The 27,027-nt window shown below is 31.3% G+C and overlaps 4 protein-coding genes and 1 pseudogene across 4 annotated transcripts in view; 1 reads left to right on the forward strand and 4 right to left on the reverse strand.

Moving 5' to 3' along the window:
- The window catches only part of LOC123218405 (EEF1A lysine methyltransferase 1-like), a 43,898-nt gene extending 31,834 nt beyond the window's left edge, over window positions 1–12,064 (reverse strand). Inside the window, exons 1-2 of the mRNA XM_044639861.1 lie at window positions 11,649–12,064; window positions 11,425–11,583 (exon numbers count right to left, since the gene is read on the reverse strand). Of these exons, the coding sequence (XP_044495796.1) occupies window positions 11,425–11,583; window positions 11,649–11,978 (489 nt within the window). The 5' untranslated portion in view covers window positions 11,979–12,064. The remainder of the gene's footprint in view (window positions 1–11,424; window positions 11,584–11,648) is intronic.
- Window positions 1–27,027, forward strand: part of LOC123218395 (receptor-like protein 13) — a 51,014-nt gene that overhangs the window by 14,828 nt on the left and 9,159 nt on the right. The window lies entirely within an intron of this gene.
- Window positions 4,429–8,983, reverse strand: LOC123218422 (annotated as a pseudogene).
- LOC123218376 lies at window positions 15,361–19,471 on the reverse strand. Its single transcript, XM_044639827.1, has 4 exons — window positions 18,374–19,471; window positions 18,146–18,292; window positions 17,600–17,785; window positions 15,361–15,738 (listed from the first exon to the last, which is right to left on the reverse strand). The coding sequence occupies exons 1-4, from the start codon at window positions 19,337–19,339 to the stop codon at window positions 15,658–15,660; spliced, it is 1,380 nt and encodes a 459-aa protein (XP_044495762.1). The 5' UTR covers window positions 19,340–19,471; the 3' UTR covers window positions 15,361–15,657.
- LOC123218356 (pentatricopeptide repeat-containing protein At2g20710, mitochondrial-like) lies at window positions 21,741–25,407 on the reverse strand. The gene is made up of 2 exons (XM_044639798.1): window positions 25,018–25,407; window positions 21,741–23,306 (listed from the first exon to the last, which is right to left on the reverse strand). The coding sequence occupies exons 1-2, from the start codon at window positions 25,324–25,326 to the stop codon at window positions 22,143–22,145; spliced, it is 1,473 nt and encodes a 490-aa protein (XP_044495733.1). The 5' UTR covers window positions 25,327–25,407; the 3' UTR covers window positions 21,741–22,142.

The following is a 27,027-nucleotide window of genomic DNA, read 5'->3' on the forward strand; positions in this document are numbered from 1 at the left end:
CAAATTGGTAAGTTGTTCATGACTCAATGAAATGGACAAAGCAATGGGCATGTGATGAAAAGCTAATTTGGGAATATGAAGTTGGTATAGTCCTTCCTAAGTTGTTTTTGGAGAAGCACAACATTTGTAAGTTTGTCCTTAAAGACACAATAGTCAGCATGAAAGTCATCTAATGTATTCATAGGTTTCCCACGATTAGTAGTTTGATCTCCTTATCACGATTTTACCATTATAAGGACAACCATCAGATCATGATGGATTTTTATATACAATTATGCAATCAATAATTCAACACTCTAGTACACACTATTATCTTAAGTTATTCTAGATATGTTCACTAGGTTTTTAGTCATGTTAGGCAGACAAAGCACATGTTGTAAATGCATGAAAGTTACTAGAATGAGACCAAAATGCCTACTTGAAGCTTCTCTAACCTTTTGCAGTTGGATGCAAATGAGAGTTGAGAGACGTCTTTGATGTAATATGACCCATGGAGCCAAAGTCCATATACTAGGAGTCATCTTGAACAACTAATGGAGTGGTTGTGTGAAGTTGTTTTGTGTCATATAAAGAAGACAAGAATAATAATGATATGCCAATTAGAATTATTTTATTATTTTTTAAAAAGCATATCTGACAATACAATATTATATATGATACATAATAAATTATATAAAAAAATTATTTTTTTCCATACAGAATAAGACATGCGATTTGATTACCATGACAAGTATAACACATTGAGGTTGTTTTCTTTTGATTTTTTTGGGGCATTTCTCTGTTATATATTTGTATATATGGTGTAGATCAATAGACTGTAAAATTTGTATTCTCAGTGTTTTCCAAGTGCGTTAATGATGCAAGTGTTATATTTTTCTGCTTTTCTCTGTTTCTGAGAACTCTTATTGCTGTTTTGAAATTTTCTTGTGCTGAGTTACATTTAGGGTTTCACCAAAATTAGATATAGAATTTACAAGCTCAACGTCTTCATGAATTTATGTTTCGTGCATTCTTTTTTTCTGATTAAGGTGTAATCTTGCCTTGGTCTGCTATATTTCCAAGCGGGCAAATAGCATAGGATCCCAAATCCTTCTTGTTAAAACACCAGTGGAGATAGTGTTTGAGTGCCTCACAACCGTCCTTGTCAATACTTGCAAAGAAAGAATTGTTTGCTCTCTAGGGTAGTTTGATTGGCAAAAGCGGTGAAATTTCCATTTAAATAGATTTGGGTTCAAGATCCGTTAACATCAGAATAAGATAAACTCTTGATTTATCCAAAAAGAAAAAAACCAAAGAATGTTTGAAAAAATCTAATCAAAATGGTCGATTATTCAATAGCAACAAAAAATGCAATTCAAAATAGGGCTGGATTCAAGCTGGTGAAGTTCAAGTTCGATTTAAGTTTAAATTTAAATCGAGTTTTGAACTCAATTCAATAATAAAAATACGTCGTATTGATATGTATTGATCAAAGCAATATTGTTTTAGTTGGTTTATATCAAATTTTTTAAACTCACAAGTTTTACGAGCTAACCTCCCCTAAAGCTCGAGCTCAATGATGTTAGACTCTTAGGGTGCGTTTGGTTACTGGTATTTAAAATTACCTTGGTAATCTATCTTTTATTCCCTTGTTTGGTTTGTCAGTAATAAAAGATTACAGTAATCTTCTATTACCAATGCTGACGTGGCAGGTAATATAGGTGGTACTCTGATTACCACCTTCACCTTAGGTATTTAAAGATTACTGGGGTAATCTTTAGTTTATTATAGAAAAATTATTATTTATTAATTTTTTGAGATAAAAATAAATTTATTTTTAATTAATATGACAAATAATATAAAAAATATTTTAAAAAAAATATATTTAAAGGCATTTAAGTAAAATAATTTACTAGTAATCTTTTATTACCTTTAACCAAACACAATAATTATTTATACCTATCAAATTTTATCAAACATAGTAATCATTTATACCCAGTAATCTTCTAAGTAATCTATCTTCAAGGTAATCTTTCTATTTTAGTAATCAAACATTACCCAAACCAAACGCCCCCTTAGGGTCAAATATAACAGAAAAAAGCATAACAAAATGTATTGCGAGTTATTACCATTCCACTGAAACGATATTTTAAGGATGAATCTAATGGTATTTATAAAAGAGCCTCACAAAGCTAATATTGGGGTTCTTATTGACAAATTTATATATAGCTAAAATAATACATATATATATTTGTAATAATTTGTGCTACAATCGCTACAACAATTACATTTAATATAACATTTCACTATTCAAATGTTTTTTTTTTTCTAAATTTGCATTATAAAAATTAATAAATATAACACCAAAATTATAATTTATGTAGAAAAGAAAAGAAACTGATACCTCAATAGCGTGCTTAAATTGTCAGTAGGATCGGAATTGTTTGATGATGGATTGCAATTATGTTACGTCAATAGAACATCCTTCTTTGACCTGCTAGCCCAATACTGGGACAATTGAGACCCTTGGATTCTCCGTCAAGAAGGCATGCTTCATCGTCTTGCTCTTTTTGTTGAGTACGAGAGAACAACTGACACATTTCAGAGATTGAAATCGGAATTGATGCTGTGGATGATTGACTCAAGGAACAACCTGCATTTGCAGAGAAGAGAGGAGGAAGTGCAGAGCAGCGAAGGTGAGATGAAGTGAAGAGGAAGGTTTTCTAGGTTTGTTTTGTTTTGATTATCAGTGACCTCCCCTACGAAAGTGTAGAGATAAGTATCGTTTGTGTACAAGAGAGGGTTCAAGAAACTTCACTTGCTTGCAGAGCTGACAATCTGACATAAGTCCCTTTTTTTTAAAAGAACCCTCCACTTTAATTAACCTGGGCTCACATTGTTATTGTTCCATCTTTCATAGTCATTGTAGAAAGACATTTGAAATTAGAATAAAATTATGTGTATAAATAAATTATCATCTCACATAAACGTATAGCAAGATACTTATCATCTCAATATTAAACAAGTGAAATAGCACATTCAAGAGCAATACTGAACCTTTTTTAATAGGTTTATTTGATCTAGTGAAGGTAAGTTTTGATTACTAGGCATAATATCCCGGTACAAAATCATACCTTCCTGAATTGCAACTGTTAGAGAAAAAAAATTACTAGTTTCCACAATGATACTAAAGCAATAGAACTGAAAGTTCAAAACTGAAAATAGAAAACTTGAAGCCAACCACTTGAATGGATTTAAGCAACCAAACCAGTATGTTTGAAGGATTTTAAATGGTAACAATCTTCCACATAGCTTAAATCTTTGCTTCTAGTTCAGCTAAAATGCCATATTACAGTTAATTTAAATATTCTTTTGCATGACTAAATTGTACACTACCTGTGCTAAAACATTGCAAAAAGCCAAATGCGTTTTCTCAAACTCAGCAACAAAATATTATACTTCCAAACACAAGAAACAGACAATGGCAGGTGTTTCACAAAATAAATCTTCATGTTCCTTTTACCTTCTAGGTCCGCTTATTCAAGCTATCTCTTTAATTTTTGATTCACTGATATCATCCTCAGGCTCTGAATGTGATTCTCCATTTTCATTCAAAGAATCACCAGAAAAATCACTGAGTTCATCCAAGTTTGATTTCCCATTCTTGACATAATTCAACAATCTATCTTGGAGCTCCACCGAAATGATATCCTTGTTCCGAAGTAATTTTATGAATTTCTCTGCTCCCTCATTATCTCCTTTACCTTTAAAATATTTTACACAGGCAGCAAAAATTTCCTTCCTGGGCTTCCACCCAGTTTGACAAACCACTAATGCTTCTTCCACCGCTTCCACTGCCTTTTGAGTTTGAGTATTCTTAAAATACCCAACTGCCATAGAGAGGCATGTCTTCTGATTAGGCCTCCCTCCCTTTAATTTTGCACGATCTATAAGAGTTTTTGCCTCCTGCAAAAGCCCTTTTCTACTGTAAGCACCAATCATGAAGTTTAAAATCCTAATATCATAGTTTTCATTTACAGATTCCCACTCATCAAATATCTTCTGGGCACTCTCAAAGTCATCAAATTTCAACACAGAAGGTATGACACATATATAGCCTTTATAGTAAATCTTATGGTTCTTTTTATAGAGTTCCCAAAGTCTTAAAACATCATCTTTCTTCCCAAATTTTGCATATAGTGTGATAAGAAACTCATATGCTCTATTGCTCTTTTCACCAGTTATTAGTTCCTGGGATTTCTTCAGCATCTCCACAGCGTTGTCCATGAGTCCAGCTTTTTCATACCCACTAGCTGCATTACTGTAAATTGTCCAGTCCCAAACAAAATAAGGATGTGATTCCATCATTGCCAGAGTCTTATCAATTCCCTCAACATCAGAAGTTGCTCCAAAGGCACTCAGGCGTATGCCCAATGTAAATTTGTTGTATCAAATGCCTTTCTCTTGCATCTCTTGCATCAGACTATCAAGTTTTTCGTAATTTGCACTATGATAATAAAGATTAAGAAGGGAATTGTATTCCAGTGATGCCCGAGCTAACCCAGATCCCTCATTTTCTGCATGGTGGCCTCTGCTTTTTCGACAGATTTTACTCTGACAAAGCAGTTAAGTAGAGAACTATAAACTGGAAGGCCCTTTAATTGTTCCGGAACACTGCTGAAATAATTTTCTGCTTGTTCTGTACCATGAACTTTACATATCAAATCCAGCCAAATGGCAACATCACCATCATTGCACAAAACCTGAAATGCAATTGAATCACCATCATTGACGCCCAAAGCTTCATGTTATAGTGGAGAAGATAATAATATCATTGATATGAATATCTTCTATATAAGTTTTGCAGTTTCTTATATAATTATTCTCTTAGCAATTGTTGTAGTTTTATATATAAATCCTTATTGGCGTTATACATGGCTTTATTTTGTTGAGTTGTGCATAACATCCTACTACTATTTTATTGTAGATCATCTCCCTAAGTGATTTGGTGATGAAAAGTTAATTAGATTTTATGTACCTATACATCTTGCAAATTTGCTCTTCATATCTTAAATCATTCTATCTATATTAAAAGTGCCAACCTATTTTTCATCGACTTTACCATCATTTTGAAAAGAGCTATAAAATTATATGTTGCCAATTATTTTGTTAACATGTATAATAAACAATGATGAACATACACTTGTGTTAGTGGAAAATATGGTTTGCCAAATTTTCTCACTGAATCATTTATTTTTTTTTTTTTACAGAGAATAGGGTAGCACTTGGATAGTTTTAAACTATGCCAGACCATGATTTTAACTTCTAATACATATATTGAATCCATTTCATATGAAAAATAATAAGTTAAAAGAGTAGTTTCTATAATTGTTATAAACTGCTGTAGGCACTACACTATATATATGATTGATGCATGCAAAGGACTGCAGTTCAAAGTTGCTAGTTCTCACATGTTCAAGCTTGTCTCTAAGGATTCGAAAAAGATTTTGAAATCTTTAATAAATTCAATACAGAATTTATTAAGGGCTTATGAAATTATTAAAAAGAAATATGATAATAGATTTTTTGAAATTAAATTCAGTAAAGTAAAACACGATAAAATTCTTTTCATATTTATTTTTTTGGTTTAATTGAAATAAATTAACCATGCTACTAAGAGAAAAATAGAATTAAAATTAAATTTAATTGTATTTTACGTAGATCTTTGCCTTAATTATTGCATGAGTTTTCCTGAATGAATAAGAAAAACTAATCTTTCTTAATTATTTGTCAATATTTTCTGTGTTTAAGTGAGATTGAATTCCCTTTTTTTTTTTTTTCACTCCTATTTTGCACTGGATTTTAATTTTGGAAGGAACTCTGCAAATCACGAAGATTATAAAGAACATGTTTTGTGAATTTGGCTGCAAAATAATACTTGCTATAGAAACTAATTCTCTTCTTCAAAGTTATAGAGGAAAACTCAAGAAAAATTCATGATGTCTAGACTTTTAAGGTAATTTGAGATTTTATTACTACATATTATTTTAGGTTACATCAAACTCTGAATCAATAAATTAAATCTTAATACAAGGAAACTAATCCATATTTTTTTGAGAAAAATCTTAGACAATCAATACTCATCACTAATGTAAATATAATCATGATGGAAAAGAAAATTTAGTAATATCCTAATATTTATTTTCCACGTTCTCCCTTAAGTTGGGTTGTAGATGTTAATTATACCCAACTTAGATCTAAAATTGTGGGCATATGTGTCTTAAACTTGTAATTAGAAGGGGTTAAATGTAATTGATTGTTGCAGGGGCTTAACAACAATAGTCAGCATGAAACTCTGGTACACACTATTATCTTTAAGTAGATACTCTAGATATGCTCACTAGGTTTATAGTCATGTTGGGCAGACAAATCACATGCTTTAAATGCATGAAAGATACTAGATAATGAATGTGACCAATATGCCTACTTGAAGCTTCTATAACCTTTTGTAGTTGGATGCAAATGAGAGTTGAGAGAGATCTTTGATGTAATATGATCCATGGCACCAAAGTCCACATACTAATGGAGTGGTTGTGTGAACAATAGAGGAATGGTTGTTGTTTTGTGTCAGTTATAAAGAAGACAAGAGTACTTGAAATAAAAATATATGGTTTTACTTATTTCTTTTCATTTACAAACACTGATTTATATAAAGATACAGACATGTGTATTTAAAAGGAAAGTACATAAAATTGATAGCTAGTGACATTTATTTAGCCTAAAGTTTGGTGACTAAATCTCCTTTCATTGTGGAATGTCGTCGACCTCTTCTTTCATTCTTGTTTTTATAGTTGTCATAGGTTTAATGTTGATCAATCCCTTTGATTTTGTTAATCTTGTTGTCACTAGCTTGATTTGAGGTTTCTAGAATTGAATAGTCAATCCTCTTGTTGTCACTAGCTTGATTTGAGGTTTCTAGAATTGAATAATCAATCCTCTCAGTCTTATCCCCTTAAGTTGGCGAGGAGAACTTAATCAATTTCTAGCTTGAATTGAAGAGTTTGAAATTGTTGGCAAGATAGCAACTTTGTAAAGATATTAGCTAATTGACAACAACTGGGAACAAAGTACCTAACCAAAGCACCTATAACAACTTTTTTGACAAACAAAATGATAATCCAATTAATTGTGCTTTGTTCTTGCGTGAAAAACAAGACTAATAGACATATGCAGAGTACTGATATTGTCACAAAAGAAAGTTGAGAAGGATAATGAAGAGAAATACCAATGTATCGTAATAGATAAGAAATCCACATTAATTTAGTGGTAGTGGAATCCATAGCCCGATATTCCAACTTTGTAGTGGACTGAACAACAGTCGTCTACTTCTCAGAAGACCATGTAATACAATTAGCACGGAGAAAAACATAGAATCAAATTGTGTTATTCCTTATCATTGGGCACCCTGCCGAATTAGCCTCACAAAATGCTATAAGAGAAGACATGTTTTGTGAAAAAAATCAAACACCAAAATTAAGTGTTCTTTTAATATATCATAAAATACGTTTGGAATGGCAAAGATTTGCTACTATGGGAGCTTACATAAATCGACACACCTAATTCTCAACATGTATAATGTCAATACGTGTAATAGTAAAATATTGTAAAACACAAAATATACTTTTATACGTGGTTGCCACTACTTGTATGATGTTGTTATTATTATTATTATTATCATCATTATCATTATCAATTTCACCAACTGTTTAAAAGAAAAATAAATTGTTAAGATGGCAATACGTATCTTTTGGGGTAATGAAACAACGTCGAAATGTTTAATATCTTCAATATTAGTATTATCATTGATGAGCCAACCTTCAAAGACAATATCTTTTAAATGTCGTGGGGAATGTGAGACAAGGAAGAATTGTCCCTACGTAAAACAGACTCTTGAAGTCTGGTTTGATAAGTTGGCATATATATGGAGTATATTTAGGATTTAATTGATGACTTGAATCCACAATTCTGTCAACTCAGAGAGAAGTTGTATACTGTTAATATGTCTGGTTGTATGTTTTTGTCCACTTGTGGCAAAGAGGAGACCAATGTTGATTATGACGGTGAAATTTCTTTGCCCACTGTTGACAGAGGAGAGAATGATGAAATAGATCAGCCAGTTTTTTTTTTTTTTCTTTTTTGATGTTGTGTAGAGAGAATCATGCTTCCTGATTTTGTGTAGCTTTTAAACTTTAAACATTGTCTACTCTGTTATGTTATTTGCATTAATCCTCTGTTTCAGTTATTTCAAAATTTAAAGTCTCATGTACACTTGTATATATGCATTGCAGATTGCCATGAATCAATAGAAAGAGGGAAACCAATCCTTTCATATTCAGTTTTTGTATGGTAGCAGAGCAGTCTAGCTCCAACGAGCAAACACAAAATTCAACTATTTTTTTTCAAAACATGGCCACTCAACAGAACCTAATTAAACGGAATTATTTGTTTTAAATCACATGGGGAATTAGCTATTTTAAAATATATAAATCAGAAATTCCCTAACTTCCAAAAATTCTTTAAACTTCAATCAGGCAATTCCTCAAGCAAAGTAATTTTAAACAATAAAACATATAAATTGAAAATTTTTAAAATATAAATATAAAATAAAATTATTTCTTATTCATTAGTACCTGCAGAGTGTGAGTGTGTCGTCTCGGGGTTGTACTTTGTCTACAGCTCATCCTTCCTGGACCCACTGGTCCAGCATCGGAACAATGGAGACCTTAGGATCTCCCAACGGCGAGATCCGACGGAACAGAGCGTCCATCGTGTATGAAGAAATACTCGAAACGTTGCGATGGCCGATTTGAGAGCTAACGCTTCCAAGAATCGTAAGCAGGCGTACAAGCTTCATTTGCAATAACAATTTTCGGAGAATCGGAAAGCGAAATGTGAAGCTGAAGTTGAAGGAGCTCGGTGCTCACGTAGGGTTTAAGGGTTTTGGTTCATTACGGGTTAATTCAACGAAGTATGGCAAAGTTTTATTAGATTAAAAAGTCCCCAATAATTTAATGACCACTGTGAAGCCCCTAAATTTTATTTGGGTCACTTGTCAAAATTTAAATACATGTTCGTTTGATATGAGAAAAACCTAGTTTTTTTTTACTACCCTTTTAACTCGTTGACACGTACACAATTTTACTATTCTACTAGCTATATTGTATATTTCAAAGAGTTTATCAAAATTAAAGGATGAAAACTTGGAAAAACAATAATCTTTGAGTGGGAATAAGTCCTGTAGCCTTTAACATACAATAAAAATATATGTATAAACAATAAACACAAACTTGCACACAAATGATGATATGTCACCAGTGTTATTTTATCTCTAATTGAAAATCATCTAATTATATAGTGATATGTTATCATTTGTATATAAGCTTATGTTACTTGTTTGTGCACATAATATTACTCTTTAATAAAAAATTTTATAAATATTTCTAATTACATAGTTTTATTACAATTTAATAAAAAAAAAATTTATTTGATCTAATTAATTCAATTAGGGCTAGCAATTTTTGACTTGACTCGTTAACACAATACAATACGACATGAAAAAAATTGGGTAGGGCTTAGTTTTCTGACACAAAATTTATTTTAGGTCAACTCTACATGATTTGAAATAAAATTAGGTAGTATAAGAGTTCACACGAAAGTAACCTGACACGACCCAAATCAATTCGAACATTTTGGAGAAATGTTATTTAAATAGAATTTGTTAAAGAAAAATTATAAAAATATGAAAAGACGATATCAACCGTAGTTGAAATCTTTATAGATTGCATATGAATGTATATTTATATAATTGTAATTACTCATATTATTTTTTATTATTATTTAAATGTGATTTGTTTAGTAAAGAGTATTTATGTGTTTTAAAGATCTTAGTATATAAGTTTTAGAACATTTTTAAATAAGACAAAATATTATATTATGTATTTTATTAATAGTAGATTGAGGTGATTTGATGAAAAAATTAAAACAGTAAAAACACTTTGGAGAGTGAAAATAGTAGATAATTTCGGTTCAATTTTGATCGAGTTGATTCCATTCGAATATTTAAAGGTTAGGTTAAAATTAAAAAATTTTAACATGATTTTAATTTGGATCAGGTTAGAGTTGAAGTTTTTTAACACAAAACCCAAATTGACATGACTTGATAATGCGAATTGTCAGGTATAAATTCAATTGGAGTTTTTGTTTTCATTTATTTTTTATGGGAGTTGCATAGGCTTTTTATTACTCTCCATAATAGTTAATAACTACATTGTTTAGTAATAATACACGGTTTATCATAAAGTGTTGTGATTTATTTTGTTTTTATTTTAAGGCATAAGCCTATGAAAATAAAATTTTATTCATGGAATAATGAAACTTTCTTTTATAGCAATTTTAAGGTTACATATTTTGTTAGTGCACAATCATAAAACTAATTAACTAGTTGTATTTTATCGGTTAGAACGGTCATTATATCGAAGCTTGCTTTGCACCATGGCATTGTTCTAGAGGGGGCAAAATTAAGTATCCATGCTAGTTTCTCAATTTTTCCACTACATTGTTGCTATTACAAAACTGTCTTTCTTTCATTTATGCAGACAGTGTGTGCCACAAGACTGCACATCGACGCTATTACAAACCCATTGTTCCTGTATTGTTTCAATGAAGTTTCTACTCTTATGCCAGAATCCGATAGATCCATAACCAGAATCTGAAGTTTCAATTCTGCCCCTTTAGGATGTCATCAAAATGCAAATAGGGCTACTGGTTGTCTCAACTTAGGATTTGATGACACTAACTCATTAAGAGAGTACAGTCAATTAAAAAGGTCTAAAACAACAATTTTATATCACAGGGCTTTCAAAATATTTATATGACACACAGTAAATAAGTGAAATACAGGGGAATAAAGAGGAATGAGAATATCTAATTGCATGAATTGATTACTTAATGCCATTCTCATATATGGTTACTTGAAATACCATTTGATATATAATTTCATTACCATTCTTTGATTCTGAGAAAGGGGAGTAGTGCCCATAAATAGTTTGCAGATACAATCTTAGAAAAAAGTAACTTTAAAATCAAATGGACTATAAAAAGCACATTTCTACACAAAACGTAAATTTATATGTTTATCTTCCTGATCTCTTTATTCTATATTAAGGATCATCAGTCACAATAAGTAAGAATACAATTTCTACATAAAATACCCCTTTATCCCTATGTCTGTCAATTGAGTGACAATCAATTATTATATTATTCCACTAATATCCAAATATATTTTCAAAGACCATTTTCAGTGTGTGTAAGCATCCAAAAACAGTTCAACAAAGCGAGTGTTTTCTTAAAATTTCTTCAATCACAAACACAATGTCCGAGTAATACCAGGTAAGGAGGATCCGCAATCACAATATTGAACGCATGCTTCAGCTCCAACGGCAAATCCGCCGGTAGATTATAATCATAAAACGTAAAATCAGTACCATATTGCCCAAACCGCTCGTCGTATTCTAGAATTTGCGCCGCCACATTCGGTCCAATTTTCTATCCAAACAAATTCATTTCAGCTCTAAAAACAAGCATAAACAAAAAAAAATTATATGAATTACCTTTATGTAGGCGTAGAGCGTGGGACAGGCAACGCAAGCGACACGCGAACCGGAGTTTGAGCACAGAGAGACGACTTCGTTGGCCATCGTTTCGGCCGTTAAGGCGTCGTACCAGAACTGACTCAGCCGCCAGTTTTCCGAAACCAAGGCGACGGTGTGTGATTCCGACCCAGCTGTTTCGGTATCTAGGGTTTGGTTTTGGTTTTGCTGGTCGAAGAATTCTTGTAGAGCTGCTAGAGCTTGCGAGCTCAGCATTGGTTTGTCGTCTTCGTTTTCGGACTCTACGTCGTCGTTTTGGTTGTGGGTGTTCACTGTTTTGAGCTCTTCCATATTGTTGGTACTTCTTGGCTGCTTGTTCAGTTGAGAGGCGGGGAGTGACTATCGAAGAATTGTTTGAAGGAATAAACAACGCGGTTCGTTTGGCAAAATAAATGGCAATTAATAGGCAAGTGTACTAACTGATGATAACGGTAACAATAAAAGTAGTTTTACAAATTTATACTTAATTAATAATATATTATTATATAAATAAATAAATTTAAAATAATATTTAATTAGATAATAATATATTATTATCTATATAATATTAATTTTAACTATTTTTTAAATTTACAAATTCAAATTTAATTTGACTTAAAAAAATCATGTTAACCAAGTTTAAGTTTAATTCAAACATGAGAGATGATACCATATTGAGTTTGATATGATGAATACTTTTTTTATTTTAAATTTTTGTCCACTGATAAAAGAAAACATTGGAGATAAATTTATTTTTTATAGTTAAATAATATTGAAAAAGATAAGTTAGATTCAAACTAAATTTATTCAAACTTGAAAATAAACTCAATTCGAATGAACCTAAAATGAAATTGATTTAAGCAAACTCAAATTCTTACTTGAATCAAAGAGTTACATGTTTTCAAGCTCAATCTTAAGTTTTAAAAGTGTTTGATTTGTTAAGCTTACAAGTTTAAAACAAAATTAATACGGATACACTAAAATAATGTCATTTTACCTTAAAGAAGTTTCATATGTACTCACTTTTGATATAAATCTATATACATCAATGATGTGTCATCATAAAATTAAGTGTTACTTTATTTTTAATTTAAAATTAATCAATCACATGATAACATATCAATCGTGGATACGAATTATGTATCAAAAGTTAGTACATATATTATTATTATTTAATTTATATGTATCAAAATAATATCGTTTTAATTTATAAACATAAAAATAATATTATTTTAATTACTTTTACTTAATTATAGTATCGAATTAAAGTCAAAATTTATTCAAGCTTAAATTTAAATTAAATTCTAGTATAACTCTTTCAAATCAATCAAACTGAAAATATTTTCAAGTGAGTTAACAATTTTTAAACCAATTTAAATTTAAAATGGTAGGCACGTCCAAGGCTTGGATAGCTACGATTGATGAGTTGCTTAAGTAGGAATCCAACTCTCCAAAAGGGGAAAAAGGACTATTTTCCATCCAAGTAAAAATAATTTTAAATTTCAATGAAAACTTAGGCGGGAAATAGTCCTTTTCTCTCGAAAAAGGAAAAGAATAGTTGAGGTATCATTTTTTAATGTAAGATTTTCAATTTTTTTTTAAAATTGGATTTATAATAGAATTGTGCTAATGATAATTGAGTTTAATTAATTAAGTTTTTTAGCTTTGGGTTGGGTTATTGGGTTTAGAAATTTAAAAAGGGAAAATGAATTGGGTTTTGGAAAAGGAAACTAAAATCACATTTAATTTAATTTAATTGTGAAATATTAGAGCGTGAATGAATTAAATTAAAATAATATAATTGTGAAATCATTTTTCATAAAAAATCTCACATTTTTTAAGAAAAAGAAGGCTAATGGTATAAATAAAAGAAGCTTTTATTTAGAATCAAATAAAAGAAAAGTGAAAAAGAGAGACATGATGACGTGAGACATCATGTGCCATTTTCTTAGAAGAAAGGCACTTTGAGTTAATTTCTATACCTCTCTAGTAATATATATATTTTTTTGTTGTTACCTAAATCAACCAAAATAAGATTATTTTAATATATATTAACAAAAATAATATCATTTTAGTGTTTTCAAATCGAACCTATCCATACTCACAAACTTAGTGAATCAAACCCTATTTGACTTAAAATATAATAGTACAGTGTTACTTAAACTCAAGCAAGAGCTCAAACTCATTAAAGAGTAACTTATTTCAAGTTTAATCGAGTTAAACTAACAATCAAACTTTAACTAGTTTAGCTCGAATATAATCTTAACTTTTATTACTGTATTATAACTTAAGGGGTTTTAACATCCAACTAGTTAAAATTCTATCCACATGAAGTTAGTTCATACTTCATACACCATAAAAATTTTAGTATCGTCATTTGAAGGACAATTATTATGTAGTAAAAAATCCCCAATTCAATCTTTTTAGACCACTCCAACAGACAATGATCAGCGATAATGACTTTAAGCATTAAGAGCGAATAGTGAAGAGTGACTTTAACGATATATTTAAGGGTCAAAACTGAAAAAAGACTAACCAAATTCTAGAAACATCACAACAAGGTAATTGAGGCTTTGCATACCACAACCTTGGCCATAACTCAACATTAAAGAGCAATTTCCTATCATACTAAGATTAAATTCCTAAAATTTAATAACAACTGATAAAATAAATTTACTCATCACACCATTTCAAAGGTCATTATCATATTATTATTCATAATTATTACATTTATTCAAATATAGTTCTCTCACTATAAATATAAAGAGTGAGTATGAACTTAAAGAGTGAAGCTAAGATCAAATTAAAAAAAAAAAGTTGATACTTGTTACCATATTAGAATATATTTCACTCGGGTCGATGGTAATATCGTAAACATAAACTTTTGTAAAGTTTTCATACCAAACCACGTAAAAACCACTTACTTTATCTTTATATAATCAAACTCTTTATACTCTTATACCTAAATCTCATTAAAACAATTTTACACTCCATAAGGCTTCATATCTCACACTTCAATTTTGGCACAACAAATGGTTACAAATTATACATAAGAGTGTTAATACATTATAAGAAGTAATAAAATTATGTATATAAACAATGAAAACAAACTTACACGAAAAAAAAAAAGATATATCACCATATGATCGGATAATTTTAAATTAGATAAAACAACACTCAATCGCATAAAAATATAATATTGTTGAATTACGACAAGTGCGAGAGATAAGAAAAAAAATATTAAGTCACACGAATGGGAGCCTAAACAATACCCAGAGCAACAAACTCTAACTAACCAACGTTTTCCACAACTCTAAATAGGAATTGTCCCTCTTGCAATGTCATATATACAAAGTACAAACTATTCTTTACAGACAGATGAGACAACAATACAAATTTGACATATTATCAACTCTAATTTGCTTATATCATCTCTAATATAAAATATCAAAACATGTGAAAAAAAGGTTGTTTGCTTGTTTGTATGAATGAATTCGTAAGAAGAGTTTTGTACATGTAATTAATCTTTTTCCTCTATAATGGCACCCATGATTCTCTTAAAATTTAACAACACCAAACAACTTACCATAATAGAAAGGAAATGGGTGAAGGAAAAACAGTATAGCTTGACATTAAACAACCATAGAAAAGCAAAGTTTTTAGCCAAAAACACAGAAGCCAAAAGGGTGCGATGTGATCAAATCTACTGCTCCTACTGCATATAATCTTTAAATCAGTTTAACATCATACTCAAATCTTACCCAAGAAAATTATGATTATAATTTCTAATATACATTATAAATAAAACAAGATAACACTTAGCACAAAATTTTGGAAGAGCTTATTAAGCACATAATTTAGAACCAAAAAAAAAAATCTCTGCTCCTTTTTTTCCAAAGAAATTGTGAATAACCTCAATGTTTGCCATCCAGATGGCCTCATAATTCAACCCAGGAATCTTTGCTGGCAGTATCAAATACGCATTTCAGTCTTACTTGTAATGTTGAGAAACTTCCCACACAAGCTTATCCATGAATTGGCACTTTTTGTCAAATCCCCAACCAGGGTTACTCTGCATTGATAAATTGATCAAGTTTAAAAAACTTTTGTATGTACCATCTCAAATAGCAAGGGTGTAAACTAACACCAAGGCAGTTACTCGAAATTGCATGATCAGTTGTACTCTTTACATTTGTAGCCCTTTCATTTGCTTTTTTTTACTTAAATTGATTCAAATTTACAAACATTAAAAAAGAAACTAAATGTTGCAAATCAAATATGTTCGCATCCACTCAAATGTCACCATCACAGCACCAAACATGTTAACTGGGAAAACCATCTCCAGGGGATCATATTATGTATGAACAGTACAAGATTTCAATTTAATTAATATCATTAATCAAGTTTCATCTATGAACACAGTTCAAATTAATACAGAAGAAAAGGTTAACACCTTTAATCTTGATGGTGTTTGGTATATCCAATCACTCTAATGACTTTGGACAGAATTTAACTTGTTTTCACAAGCTAGAAAGAAAATATTACTTAATTCACCAGGCATTGCCTGCATCATAAGGAACAACCTAACCAATGGACTTTATGTTTAAAAAATTTTAAATTGAAGGCCCTTCTTCATTGTCTCTGGCTTAAGCCGATCTTGTCACCACCATATAGCTTCATTGCCGATATAGTATCTACACAATTAAAGTCTGTATGTAACTTAAGATGGAGATAGGAAATGGAATCTATTTGGGTCAATCATTTAAATGAAACAATTCTTCCGAAGCAATAGACAGGGAACAGAGTTTCTGCTGCCCAAAGAAACTTTACGTGGAACAAAGGAACTTTGGCTATTGTTTTTAGTAGCCAATGAGAAAATAAAAGATTATGATAGGCCTCTCAAGGTCTATACTAGAAGAAAGAAAAGGGCATGTAAGGGGAGCAAACTGGTTAAGTGCAAAACAGTTATAGAAGTGCAGAATGGCAGAAAGAGGGAAAGAGAGTAAGTAGAGGAATTTGGTAGTATAATAGGAGTTGGGAAGGTTGTTCTGAGGGGGAATATTGTTTTTGGGTTTTTGGGCAGCCATTAACTGAAAAAGGAGGTCTCCGACTCCTCAAAGTGCCAAAATTGTCCCATTGTTAAATCTTGTCTTACTCTTTTATACTACTCTGGTTGTAGGTGGAATAGTATAGGGTGTAATTCTACTGAGTAAATAAATACCAATACATTCAGAATCATCTATGCTTTGTGGATTGTTTGTTTAGATATTGCAGGTGGGAATATATCAAGGTGGGAATATATCAAAGTGGTATTAGAGCAGTTGGTCTGAGTAATGGTAAATACCAAGATGGAATTGAGGGTGGAAAACTGGAAAAGGGAGTAGCCGAAATTAGAGATTTGATTGAGATGATAAGATTGTTTATGAGGACGTTAAAACTTACATGTCAAGGTTTGTTCACCCTTAAGTAAACCCATCCACAATTGATCCATCTCTTTTATTTCCTGACGATAAATGAATAACAAAGCTTCACACCAAAACCCACTATATGCACATTTCTGCATGTGCACTTTGTCTCAATATAATGCTGAAATATGAAGTCTCAAGATGCACGTGGTTTGTTTCAAAATGCATATAACACATAACCTACATGTCCTCACTTCCATATATGCCAGCAAAACCAGTACACATGATCAAATCAACATGTGAAACTGGACCAACAATTGGGTTTAATAAGTCCCATGAGACAATTTTGAAATAACATATAAACATTCTAGATGGCTCAAGAATAAGAATCACTAAAACTACATTTTCTTGCTAAGAATATGATGAGTGAACCAACTTTAAATAATCAAGAAAACTCTCCAAAAAACACAATTTCCATGCCAAATCAACTTAAAAACTATTTGCCAGATCACAACGGGAAATACTAACCTGAAGAGAAAGGACTGCACGGTTTGCAAACCGTTTTACAGAAGCTGGTGCACTTTTGGGAACAGTTTTGGCTACTCTTTCCAACTCCTCCTGTTGTTGCTTAGCAGTTACCCTATCAGGTCCACTGTACTCATCAACAAGCTCTTTCAGTAACGGCACTCTCTCCATAACTTCATTGACAGCTTCCTAGAAACACATAGAAGATGAGAAATACAATTAACTTGAGAAATGCGCAAAACATAATTATCATATATATATATATATATATATATATGCATACATACTTGTGATATATACACTAAATCCTCATTTCTAATATATGGACAACTTCCTATAAATTGTAATTCAAGTTTCATGTTCATATATGGAAGTTATTATAGAATTGAATTGTACAATAAAACATTCAGTAAAGTTTGACCAATAGTTAACATTAAAAACTTAAAAAAACCTTAGCTACAAATAAACACAATTGCATCAAACAAATTATCAAAAACATCAAAAATAAATAAATAAAAAGCAAAAACAAAAACAAAAACAAAAATGTACCTCCCACTCTTCATGACTTTGAATTCCCTCATAGGCCATCAAGAACGGTTTCATCTTCTCAAGTGCATCCCTAAGGGGAATAGGCGGTTTCTCATCAATGTCTGGATTTGACTCAAACTCCATCAGGTACTCAGGTTCAAACTCAATCTGCAATCCACATACCAACCATCACAACAATGCCAACATATCTCCAACAAAAACAATAGAGAAAGCAAAAAAAACTCTTACCATGCAATTTGTATGGAAAGCATCCAAATATGCGTCATCCATAGGAGAAGGTAACACTCTACCACTCATCTCCTCAAACCCTTCAACCAAATTATTCATATTCCCAACACCGATTTTCTCAGCCAATTTCTCCCCATCAGCGTTGTCTCCCAAATACAAACCTGCAGCAAATCCTTCATCTTTATCCTCCATTTCTCTAGCAAAAACCCTCTCTCCTCCTCTCCCTCTCCCTCTCCCTCTTCCTCTTCCTCTTCCCCTGCCCCGTCCTCGGCCCGGCCATGCTTCAGCGGTGCTAATCCGCTCTCTCCCTTCTCTCTCACCTCCACCACCCTGTGATAAAACCCTCAAAGCCTGTTTAACAGCCTCCTCTCGGTTCAACTTTGGTCGGGCAGGTTCAGGTTCGGATTGGGCAGAATCGCGGCCAGTTCGGGCCCGAATATGCCTATTTTCTTCCTCTACTTTGGGAAGGGGTGGAGATGGTTGTACACCTGGCTTCCCACGCCCTGCTCCGGAAAAGACAGAGAGGACACTCGATGGGAGGTTGGGCTCAGTCGGCTGTGTCGACTCTGAGGAAAACTCTGACCTAGTGTTTAATCTCGGCGGTTTGGGAGAGTCCGTGGTTTGACTAGGTTCAGTCCCGGGATTCACATGCCCTCGGCCGCGTCCGGCACCACCTGATTTGACCGAGGAGATGAAAGAGGAAAAAGAAGGAAGCTCAGTGGAGAGAGGAGGAACAGGGGGGCTTTGCCCTGAGTTTTGACTCGGTGTCGACTCGGGTTTTGACTCTTTTGTAGGTTGACCTATGATTTTTTTCGGAGAAAAATGGTCAAACGGCGAGGAACCGGAGACGACGCCACCGCGGCCGCGACCGCGACCACTACCTGCACCACCAGAGCAATAGGAAGAACTGGACTGCAGTGAAAAGCGGGTGTTTTTTGTTAGATTAGTGAATCTCGTTGCTCTCATTTTCAATCGATTGATTTCTATTGACGGATTAGGGTTTTGCAGAGAAGACGACGGTGTGCAATGCAAGTGATTTCGTTCTGATTTCCTTGCGGTGTTTCATGAAGCCCTGAGGTTTAATCATTAACTAATGTACCCCTGTACTTTTGGAAATAACAAAACTCTCTTCCTCTCCTGTTAACGAGCATTGTTAGACTTATAATTGGAAGCATTAACAATTAAAAATAGGGATAGGGCTAGGAGCGCGTATATAATTTAGTTTAAATTATAAAATCAAATTAAATTATTTAAAAATTATAATTTAGTTTAGTTTAAAATTTTTAAACGATTTTTTTTAGTTTGAATTACGGTTTAAACGATTTTTAAATCAAATTAAATCGTAAACGATATTTTTTTAAAATACATATATATAATTATGTTTGATAAAATTTTTTAATAAATAATTAAATGTATAACTTATTTTTTATATTTATTTTATCATTTTTTTATATGTATATTATATATATATATATATTATATTTATTTTACATATATATATATATATATATATTATGTTTTAAAAAATTACAATTTAGTTGATTTGATAAAATGATATATATCTCTCTCTCTCTCTATATTATGAATATGAATTAAAGATTTTAAATTATTCAAATTATGTTAGTTAAATTGTGTGTCGTATGATATATTAAAAATTTAATTTACTATATTTTATAGTATATTATACACTTTTTAAAAATTACAATAATAAAATATTATAATTGACATATCATTATTTTAGAAAATATCACAAACATCTTTAATATTTTAAAATATTTTATATACACCTCTAATGTATTATAATTTTCTCTAAAAAAATATATTAATTCGTATAAATAATGTGCATCATATTATAAGATATATCTATTTTATCGTATGATACATTTACTATATTATATTAATATAATACACTTTATAATATGTATCGTTTTCTATCTATATTGTATAATATCATAAGATATAATACGTATCGTATATTTTAGGATATTGATAACTAGGTTCAAGTTGTAATTCAAATCGGATCAACCTGCATTTTTTCAATTTAGTTTGGTTTAATTTAAAATCTAAAATAGTTTGATTTGATTTAAAAATTATTCAAACCATTTTTTTTTTTAATTTAGTTTGAAAAATCTGTCAAACCACACCAAACCATATATAGATGGAGATCCTCAAGCAAACAAACCTCATGTTTCTCATAATATTAAAAATAAAAAATTATTATTCGATAAAATTATGTATACTAATAATATACAAAATTATATAAACAATAATATGTTATTATATGATTATGTATTATCTTATCTATAATTTAAAAAACGTCCCATATTTGATATATTGACAAACTTCCACCAATTAAATTTTAAAAATCTAAAATATCACCCATCATTCAATCTTGCTAATTTATTAGGTTAATTTAGAGATTAAATGACTTTTTTTTTTCAATATAAGAACCAAAATACGCTGATAGTTTAAACTATTAATTTAAATTGTTTAATTGATGATTGAATTTAAATTCCTGATCCATCTTTACCTGAGCTTTATCTTTGGATTTAGGCAAAGGACACCTTATCTATTAACTTTTCATCTCTATTTTTTATCTTAATTTTAAAAATTAAATTTTTTTAAAACTTAATTTTAAAAAATTATATTTTCACCCTAACTTTTAAAGTTTCTAAAGTTTTTATTTTTTAGAATTAACAATTATTATTTTAAAATTTAAAATATTATACTTACATTATTTATTTTCTTTTTCCAATGATCATTCTTTCCAGTTATTAACTCCGACGACACCTCTTCTTATTCTCCGAAAAGCCGCAAAAAAATCCAACTGAAATGGCATTGATAGTGCACTAAAAAGTTTAAAATGTTCCCGTAAACTAACATCAGCTATCTTTTCTAATGTATTTTCGGATAGGCTCCACTCAGTCGAGGGTTTTGGACCTGTGCTGCCGATGTTAGGAAGTACTGGAAACATTTCCAGGAGGAAGATGACAACTGATTCTTTCAAGGATTGTGCGTAAGCGTGCAAGCTTCAATTAGCGGTAAATGCTGACACAGAGAGAGAAATGAATAGCTCCACCGTGAAGACAATGGAAGGGTTTATAAGGTTGCGATCGGCAGACAACGTAAAAATGGATTAGAATTGTCAAATATAATAATTATTAACACATTTATTTAGATTAAAATTTAAATAATTAACTTCATTTTCCATATTCTTCAAATCAAACCAAATCTACTTTCACAAATTGTTAAGGTTCCTTTTCTAGTTTCGCCATATGCTTCTCATTAAAGGCTCTACTCAAGAACAAAACTGCAGTGGGCAGAAGAAACCCTCAAGTAAATCATCTATTGCCAATTTCTTCTAAAATGCTGAAATAGATTAATTTATAAATGATTCAGTCTGATCTTACTACAAATTTAGTATCATCTTCAATTCAGTTATATTTTGAAGGATTCAACCGGAAAAGTCTTAGCAAGCAATGGTTTTCCCCGCCAATCTATGACTACGAACCCTAAACAGGCTAATAATTATATTATCACCAAATAGACATGAAAAAATGTCATTAAATAGCAATCAATAGAAGGCATTCCACCAAGCAAACCTTTGAGCTCTTCTCACCATTGAGATATCTAGCATTGCTTCCAGATTGTTTAAGAACATCTCCATATAAATACTCATCATATTACCTCTTCTTTGATTGAAGACTTCCCATCATCATCAGGGCTTTGAAAGTGCTTATGAATTTCAAATTGAAGAAACACCATTGAACTAGTTGATTGCATCAAAGTTTGATTTCCCAACCCGAACATTGTTCAACAATCTGTCTTGGACACCCACACAGATAATATCCTTGTCCCTGAGTAATTTTATAATTTTCTCTGCTCCCTCCAAATCTCCTTTCTCTTTTAAGTATTCCAGTGAGTCTGTCCAACTTTCCTCATTAGGCTTCCGCTGGTCACCACGAACAACTAATGCTTCTTCCAAAGTGTCCACTGCTTTTTCAGTTTGACCATCCCTCAGATATGCAGTAACAATATAAAACCAAGTCCAGGCATCAGGCTTTCCCCCCTTCAATGTAGCCCTCTTTATAAGAGTTTCAGCTTTCTGCAAAAGCCCTTTCCTGCAATAAGCGGCAATCAAGAAGTTAGGAATCCGAATATCATAGTGTTCACATTGGGATTCCCACTCCTGCAAAACCTTTTCTGCGCTTTCTATGTCATCAAATTTCAAAATAGAAGGCATGACACATATATAGCTCCTATTTAAGACTTTGTTATTCTTTTTGTAGAGTTCCCAAAGTCTTAAAACTTCATCTTTCTTCCCACATGCAGCATATTGTGTGATAAGATAATCATATGCTTTACTGCTTGCTTTATTTGTTATTAGCCCCTCAACTTTCTTCAGCATTGACAAAGCCTTGTCCAAAAACCCAGCTTTTACATACCCACTAGCTGCAATAAAGTAAGTTTCCCATTCTAAAACACCACTTGAATCCGATTCTATCAGTGTCACAGTGTCCTCAATTCCTTTAACATCACAAGTTGCTGCATAGGCACTAAGGCGGATCCCGAATGTAACTTTGTTACAAGCAATGCCTTTATCTTCCATTTCATGCATCAGACTGTCAAGTTTCTCATAATTTTCATTTTGATAATAAAGCTTAAGCAAAGAATTGTAAACCAGAGGATATTTAGCCAACGCCAAATCCCTCATTTTCTGCATGGTGGCCTCTGCCTTCTCTAAAGATTTTTCATTCACATAGCTGTTGAGAAGAGAGGTATAAACCTCAATGCCCCTTAACTGAATTGGAATATTATTAAAATAATTTTCTGCTTGCTCTATCCCCTTAACTTTATGGATCAAATCCAGCCGAATGGCCATATCACCCGCATTAAAGATAATGTATCTATTGTCAGTCATCCACATAGACATCTGAAAAAGAGACAGAAAGCTTATTCTAGTACGATGTGAAAGCAATAACATGACAAAATGAAGTAATCATCTTTATAAAAAAACATCAAACTAGTATGGCAACTACAACTTGTGAGTCTAATGATCTATAGTAGGTTAAATTTTTAATGAACCCTTACAAAACCAATTGCCAAATTTAAAAAAAAAGATCATATGATCAATCTCAGTAATTTCAAGTCAAATTATGGTGGTCGATTTGCCATAACTTGACCAACTCAAATACTCTTGCTGGACATATTGAATCATGATCAACAATCAATCATAAACTAATGAGAGAACCAATAGGGAGACTGCCAAAAAAGAAATAAAACACTTAATCATAAGACTTCTAATGAAACCGAACATGATTCAAATTAAGATTGGATTCGAGCTTGCACTCGCCTATGCTTCAATGGAGTCAAACTCAAGCTCAAGCCGAGCTCACTTTAAAGGTATTTGAGCTCGGTTTGATACTAAAACGACGTTATTTTAATACATATTGGTTAAAATAACATTGTTTTAGTCGATTTGTATTGAATTTTTCAAGCTCATGAACTTTACAAGCCGAACACCTCTAAAGCTCAAGTTCAAGCTCGAAAATATTAAACTCTCATACTCAAGCTCAAGCTTGCTTGATCTAAGCTTGTTTTGGGCTTGTTCGAGATGAGTTCAAGTTTGATTCATACCCTAATTCAAATTACAAGGATTTATTTAGTGATTACACTCATCAAGGTAGAAATGAAAATTCTTGCAATTGATGACCTACAACATTACCATACCCAAAATTTTGTCTTCAAATGCCACCACCTTATGTATCAATCTATATCTAGTACCATTGAGAAATGGAAAATGTAGCATTTTTCATCCACTTCATCCTAACTATATATATATATGTATATATGGATTTTAAAGCTGAAGAAAAAATTTTCTCAGAACTCAAACTAATAGAGCTTTAAAAAGACTTGATACAGTCCAAATGAATCATTGTGAACCATATCAAAACCAACACTCATGAAACAAACAAATATTATGCTAACAAAGAACCTTTTAATACTTTTCAAATGACCGCTTATAAAAATTGGGAACTGTATTAATACCATCGCTTGAGAAACAATCCAATTCTTCTGCCAACATAGAACCATTTAATAATTTCAAACAGACCCCGTTGTAAAAACTGTGAACCATATCATCACCAATGCCCATGAAGCAACTCAACCCTTGCACCAACATAGAACCTTTTAATACCTTCCAAATGAATCCATTATAAAAATTTTTAAACGATATCAATACCAACCCTCACAAAATAAAGCAATTGTTAAACCATCATACAACCATTCTCTCTAGTTTCAATTGAGTAAAACTTCTTAAATTGAAATGCTGAAACCAAATAAATAATAATAACAACAAAATTCCATGCTTTTATCTCCCATCAATTCCACAAGTAACACAACAAAACCTAATTAAACAGAATTAACTTTTTTTTTATTTTACTTTAATTACATGGGGAATTAGCTAATTCAAAAATATATAAACCAGAAATTCCCTAACTTCCAATAATTCGTTAAACTTCATTCAACCACTAATGAACTTCCAGGCAATTCCTCAAGCGAAGTAATTTTAAACAATAAAACATATAAATAGAAAATTTTTAAAACATAAATATAAAATAGAATTATTTCTTATTTATTAGTACCTGCAGAGCGTGAGTGTATCGTCTGAAGGACCGCAACCGTTTGATAAAGTCTCGGAGTTGTACTTTGTCTACGGCTCGTCCTTCCTGGACCCACTGGTCCAGCATCGGAACAATGGAGACCTTAGGATCTCCCAACGGCGAGATCCGACGGAAAAGAGCGTTCATCGAGTTTGACATTCGGCGTCTCCACTTCGATCTTAGGTTTTCTGTAGCTGTCGAGTATGAAGAAATACTCGAAACGTTTCGATGGCTGATTTGAGAGCTGACGCTTCCAAGAATCGTAAGCAGGCGTACAAGCTTCATTTGCATTAACAATTTTCAGAGAATCGGAGAGCGAAATGGGAAAACGAAGTTGAAGAGGCAGGGTGCTGACGCAGGGTTTAAGGGTTTTGGTTCATTATGGGTTAATTCAATGAAGTATGCTAAAGTTTTATTAATTTTCAACAAGTCCTCAATGATTTAATGACTGTCTAAAACCCCCAATTTTTATTTTGGTCACTTGTTTACATGTTCGTTGGATTTGTGATAAGCTAAGTTTCTTTTTTTAAATAAATATAATTCATATTTTTTAGTTTTATTTTAATATTTGAAAATACCTTTGTTATATTATTTAAATAACAATAAAACCGTGTGTATCTATTTTGAGTACACAAACATATATACACTCGATGTGTATCATAATTTGATTTAATAGTTTTGAATTAAAAATAAAGCAGTACTCAATCACATGATGACATACATAAATGTGTACCTTTTTATGTATTCAAAATAGATATGCATATTATTGCTCTTTAAATAATGTTTTTAGATTAATAATTTTTTAAAACTGTGAAAATATCTTTAAATAGTTTTCCTATTTTACACTTTTTTTTAATATTATACTCAAAAAAAAAGTTTTCTAAAAGGTCAAAAAACTCATTTCCATCCAAAGATTGTTCTTTTGTTAAGTTTTCACCTTCTAGTTTTAAAAAATTTTTTACTTACTCATGAGCCATTAAAATTAACTAAATCTGTTAGATTTAAAATTTTATCTCCTTTCCCCTCAAACCCTAAATTGCCCTCCTAAATCAAGTTTTAAAAAACAACATTTTCTCTCCTAAGGTTTACTCTTTAATCTCCAGCAGCTCTTTCAACGATCTCTCCCTCCCACCACTTCCTCTTTCTCCTCATCTCCCTTTAACACTTCCCCTTTCTTCTCATCGCTCGCTTTGTCAACCCATTAAAGTCAGGAAGATAAAGAACTTCATCTTCCTTATTAAGAGAAGAAAATGATATAAATTTTTAGAGTTTTAGAGTTTAATAATAAAATGACGATTTTACCCTTGTCTATAATAGAAATTCTAATGGAAGTTAGTCTATGAGTAAGTATTTGGGTTTTTGATCTCTCGCAGATATATATTTGTCTTTGCATTAAAACTTGAGTGGGAAATAGTTCTTTGGCCTTGATAAAATCATGTTTGGAGTATAATTCTTGTCTTCTATTCTCAAGTTGTATAAATATAAAAGACTACAAAATAACAGAAATATTAAGGAACCTTAAAGAACTCCATACACATAATTTTAAAGATATATTTTGTAATATCAGCTAATAATTATATAATGAACATAAGTTTTTTAATTAATAAATCGAATCACATTGAAATTTTATGTCTCATTTATTTATTGTTTTATTCAAATTTAGATATAGTAGAAACTACGGTCTTATAAAATCTTCATCACTATATCATAGAAACATATATAACCTTATATACACATAATTTTAAGGATATATTTTGTAATATTAACTGATAATTATATCATGAACATAAGTTTTTCAAAAATGAAATCAAATCACATTGAAATTTGTCTCATTTATTTCTTGTTTTATCCAAATTTAAATATAGTAGAGACCATGATCTTATAAGATTTACATCACCACTATCATAACTTAATTTACAAAAAGATGTTTAAAATTCAGTAAATATTCATTTTTCCATATAATTTTTTTTTTTTGTAACATTGGAGGCATAA

The sequence above is a fragment of the Mangifera indica genome, chromosome 1 (assembly GCF_011075055.1).
Source record: "Mangifera indica cultivar Alphonso chromosome 1, CATAS_Mindica_2.1, whole genome shotgun sequence".
NCBI lineage: Eukaryota > Viridiplantae > Streptophyta > Magnoliopsida > Sapindales > Anacardiaceae > Mangifera > Mangifera indica.